The 5,000-nt window shown below is 43.1% G+C and overlaps 1 protein-coding gene across 1 annotated transcript in view; it reads right to left on the minus strand.

The window, feature by feature from the left end:
• LOC125288491 (receptor tyrosine-protein kinase erbB-4-like) overlaps window positions 1-5,000 on the minus strand; it is a 274,673-nt gene that overhangs the window by 64,470 nt on the left and 205,203 nt on the right. The window contains 4 exon segments of the mRNA XM_048234899.1: window positions 1,380-1,453; window positions 3,045-3,171; window positions 4,027-4,140; window positions 4,536-4,677. Coding sequence (XP_048090856.1) covers window positions 1,380-1,453; window positions 3,045-3,171; window positions 4,027-4,140; window positions 4,536-4,677 — 457 coding nt within the window.

Here is a 5,000-nt window from a genome sequence, read left to right on the forward strand (position 1 = left end):
GTTTCTCTTGTTGATTCTTATTTCTACTTGCTTTTCTATCTGTACTTTTATTTTTCGTACATTTCATGTCTTTATCTATCTGTTCAGCGAAGTCTTCGTCCCTCTAAGTCTCTGTATTTTGCTTCACTCTAGTCTGTCTGCCTCAACTGTGAAGCACTTTGGGTCAACTGGGTTTTTAAATGTGCTATATAAATCAAGTGACTTGACTTGACTTGACAATCCCTCATCCTTATTAGAGCTGAACAAAGTTTAATCTCTGGGCCCCACACAATATGGCCAGCAATGAAGTTACACTTCCCCATAGATGGATGATGCCAGGAGCAGAGAGCAGAGTATTCACAGAGTTACACAGTGGTGTTTGCTGGTGAAAGAGAAACACGTTTCCAACAGTTTGCGGAAACTAGAAGTGACTGTGATGAAGTCTCTCCTTAGAGTACAGGCCTAAACATTCTCCGACAAAGTGGGCCTGTTTTGTTGAACATCCATCCTTTCGCCTTTCCGTTTTACACTATGTATCTTTTTTTTCTCATTGTCAGCAATAGGCTCTATTTGGAAAATGTGCTCCAAGACTGGTTGCTGGAACAATAAAATTCAATGCTTAGCCATTCTTTTTATGGACACTTTTTAGCCCCAGTCGGCATTGCACTCCACTACAACAAAGGTATGACAGATATCAGGCAGAGAGAGGGAGTAGGCCTGATATAAATTGGCAATATCCAGACCTGCAACAATGGCTGGAGAGATATTTCTAGATATTTTTCAAGGGCTTGTGCGGTTTTTATTGCCTCTCTACAGCAAGAAAAACAGACCCATTACTCTCCAGGAAATATGTACGCGAACAGGAAAGACAATATCAAACTAATTAAAAAGACGAGTTTTAATATCATTGCTCTTGATCTTTTTTTCCCACCTCCCTTTTTTCCTATGCGCCTCTGTGTGTGTGTGTGTGGCTGCGCTTGTTTCAATGATCAATATTGCAGAGACTGCCACACAGGGAGCCTATGAGCCGGAATGGCAGGCGATGGGCACGGGAGCGGGCGGTGGCGGCACTCTGGAGAATGGTCATTGCTCTTCCTTATTGCTGGGGTTTTCATTATGAAAATGCGGTTTCACTCCATTACCTATTTGGCACAATGGCAAAGCCTGAGTTTAATGTGACAAAGGGCTTTAAACATGAGGTATAGCTCATCGCTCTCTCATCCTAATAGGTATTATCAAACAAATAAATATTCTGCCAGCGCGCACGCCCACGCAGGGAGACATGTGGAAAATGTACTTGTGCCGGCAGAGGCATGCCAGGCCATGCCAATCGACATGTTCGGTGGCAGTGAGCCAGGCTCCAGCCATGTACAAGGCGCTAGGGGCGCGCTGTCTCTCACCTGTGATCTCCTTGACCGTGCGGAACACGTTCAAGCGTTCCGGATCCAAGGCCTCGATATTATGGTAGCTGTCCCTACGGAGGGAGAAAGGGGGAGACGTGAGAAGAAGAAAGAGACTGACAGACAGACAGATGGAGAGACAGACAGAATCAGCAGTCGTGACTGACACCAACTCTCTCTCTCTCTCTCTCTCTCTCTCTTTATCTCTCTCTGTTTATGTGTGTGTGTGTGTGTGTGTGTGTGTGTGTGTGTGTGTGTGTGTGTGTGTGTGTGTGAGAGAGAGAGAGAGAGAGAGAGAGAGAGAGAGAGAGAGAGAGAGAGAGGATGGAGGCATAGAAAGTATAAAAACACAGACATCTTATATACTTGGAGGAATGACTATCAGTCAACAAAATGGGAGATAATATCAGCATTAAATCAATAGCTTTTAAACTTGACAGGGATGGTTCCCCTTTGACAATAATAAAATCTGGACAGATCGGTTTTGTGATTGGCTATGTATCGTTCCAAACTCTGGATAATTGTATGTTAGGCACATATCCGTTGGATTACTAAATATGCACGCTGTTCTTTCTAACACCTTGTCTAATAGGCCCTGATCATATCACAGAAGTATGACGTTGGCTGCAAACTCATCACCAAATTGAATAGATACAGACTATTATGCAGTAAGAACACTGCCATTCTTGCCATGCTAAGGGACCGTGTTCCATTTGCATTGCACTCTCAACTTGAGCTGTAACTCAGCGTCCCTGGTGGGCCTGTCCCACACTTTAGGACATGGAGAGTCTTACATGGAGAGACATACAGAGTGACCCAGACACAAACAGGGACAGAGACAGAGTCAGAGGAAGAGTTGTGAGGTAAGGCCAAAAGAAGGAATAATGGACAGAGAGAGAGAGAGAGACTGAGGAGGTACAGAGATCTGCACCTCCTCCTCCAACTTCTTTCCTCCTCTTTCAGTGCAGTCGGGTGAGGTGAGGTTAGGTCATGGGAGGTGAAATGACTTCTGACAATCCGTCACACCTGACAATCTTGGGTGTGATCGCGAGGCCTGCGACCCCCCCCCCACCCCAGAGATCATTCCAGAGTGAATCCGACCGCTCCTGTCGGCCCGACTGGACTGCAGTGCAGCCAAGCAGCCCGTCCTGTCTCAATGCCCGGTGGAGGTGAGCATAGTCAGCACCTCCACAAAGACTATGTCTCCACTGACCAAAAAGAGCACTGCAGCTACAGACCCAAATGGGACACACAGGCCATTTGGAGACTCTGTCTGCCTGTGTGTGTGTGTGTGTGTGTGTGTGTGTGTTTCTGATCCACTTCATTTATATCAATTCAAATCAAGTGACACAGTAAAATGCTTTAGTGTTAAGCCACAAGCCCATTGATAATGTACTACTTTCTGCGCCTGTTCAAGTGACTCCAGATAGATAGATAGATAGATAGATACTTTATTGATCCCCAGGGGAAATTCAAGAATTTGTTAAACTATAACCAGTGGGACTAAGCATTGACTTACAATCTACACTCAGTGAAACAGGTTGTGTTTGTGTCAGTGAGCTGAATGGTGGACGGTTGCTCTTGGGCTAACTTGGGATGGCACTCCCAAAACATCACTGTACCAACCGTTATAGATTTCCTATGTTATGAAATCTACTTACTTACCCTTTAATACCAGTGATTAGAAAGATGAGGTTGCCGTTGATCTTGGTGCAGTTGACAAACTTGTCGATGTTGCTGGAGTCGACGGTCTGAGCGGCCTGCAGAGTGCCTGTCCCTATGCCGTCACACACTGAAATGGAGAGTCCAACAACACAGTTGAGATGTCCATGTACATTTTCTTCAACTTGCATAAGGCTGATCTATCATGTTTAAATGTTACCAACAGAACACTTTGTTTTTAAAATTTTAGCTGTAGATTAATTGACTTCATTTGTTAGCTGCGAAGTGTTAACATTCAAAGGTGACTGATACAGTGGTTAATCTCTCTCTCTCTCTCTGAATATGTGTGTGTTAGTGTACTATATGTCTGTGTGTGTTTGTTTGTGTGTGTGTGTGTGTGTGTGTGTCTGAGAGAGAGAGAGCGAGAAACTGAGAGAGAGAGAGAAAGAGAGAGAGATAGTGTGCGTGTCTGTGTGCACAGTGGCAGAATAACTAAGCTTGCCAATATGAACAATCCCTGCGTCACTGTTTATTCAGTATATTCATCAGACACAGTAATGGCCATTATAATGATAATGCAATGGACTTGTGTTTGGAAAAACAAGCTGATAAATACTTGGCACATTTCCTGGTGTGGCTGCTATTTTGATAGTGATTTATATGGCCTAATTCAGTCACTGAAAAGCAGATCTATTATCGTTTTCCCACAAATTCCTTTCAACCTCCCCTCCTCATCACTCATTACCCTCTCCCCTTATAATAGAATAATCAAGCAACAACCAATCAATGCATGGAATCATAATTCATGTTCAAAGCTTTGGGGGAACTTTTGATGTTTACTGTGGAAAACACAGCCTGGCAAAACTTTTAAGCTTGACTGAATGGAACTTAGGCTTTTGGTTCGGATTCATCATCTTCTTCGAACTTTGTATATATCCCAATGTCAATATCCTTCCAATTAAAGCAGAATTTCTGTGATGTGTACCTTTGGGACATATGTCCGTGCAAGGAATGCAGATTTTGATGTTATTCCTTTCAACCTCCATCTTGGTGCTCGGGCAGGCTCTCACACAGGCACTCTGGTCGACCACAAAGTTATCTGAGAGGCAAAGTCGAGAGAGAAAAAAAGATGACACATCTATTCATATTAGGATACATGTATACCATGCACTGGTTAATTAGCTTTTTCCTGAGAGTAACTTGGGGACTTTTAAGAAAAATCAGAAGAAAGGAAAAAACTAAACATTTAAAAAATATCAAAGGCACTGCTATGTGGATGTGTAAGACACAGTGAATGGGAGTGAGTGCTGTATATAGTGTGTATATATATGTGTGTGTGTGTGTGTGTGTGTGTGTGTGTGTGTGTGTGTGTGTGTGTGTGTGTGAGAGAGAGAGAGGGTCTTATGTGTGTTGTATGTGTGTGTGTGCGTGTGTGTCTGTGAGAGAGGGTTTTATGTGTGTTTTTTTTGTGTGTGTTTGTGTGTCTGCCCTTACGTGGACACTTCTTGACACAGAATGCCCCGTAGGTGTACTTGGCATTGGGGTTCTGCTCCAGCTGAAAGGAGGTGGGGTTGTACACAAATGGCTGGGGACACGTAGTGACACAGGCCCCACTGTCGTTAAAGTTAGTACAGGCCTGGAGCAACAAGTAAACAAACAAACAAACAAGTAAATACAATCTACAGTGAACTCCCTTGTTTCTTCCAAAATTCTGCTAAAAGAAGCAACCATCGTAAAATGTACAAAAGATTGGAAAACTAAAAAAAAAAGAGTAAAACAAAGAAGTAAATAAACATGTCAACACGATTAACTAAAACAACTTCCATTATGGCCTGGCACAAACACCTTTTAATGTGATACAAATTGCCACCACAAATTGGTGACAGACAATTATGAAGGTGGAGTATTCCCAAAATAGACACATTACATAGAATAGTGTTATTATGACACATCCACTGG

Source organism: Alosa alosa, chromosome 23 (assembly GCF_017589495.1).
Source record: "Alosa alosa isolate M-15738 ecotype Scorff River chromosome 23, AALO_Geno_1.1, whole genome shotgun sequence".
NCBI lineage: Eukaryota > Metazoa > Chordata > Actinopteri > Clupeiformes > Clupeidae > Alosa > Alosa alosa.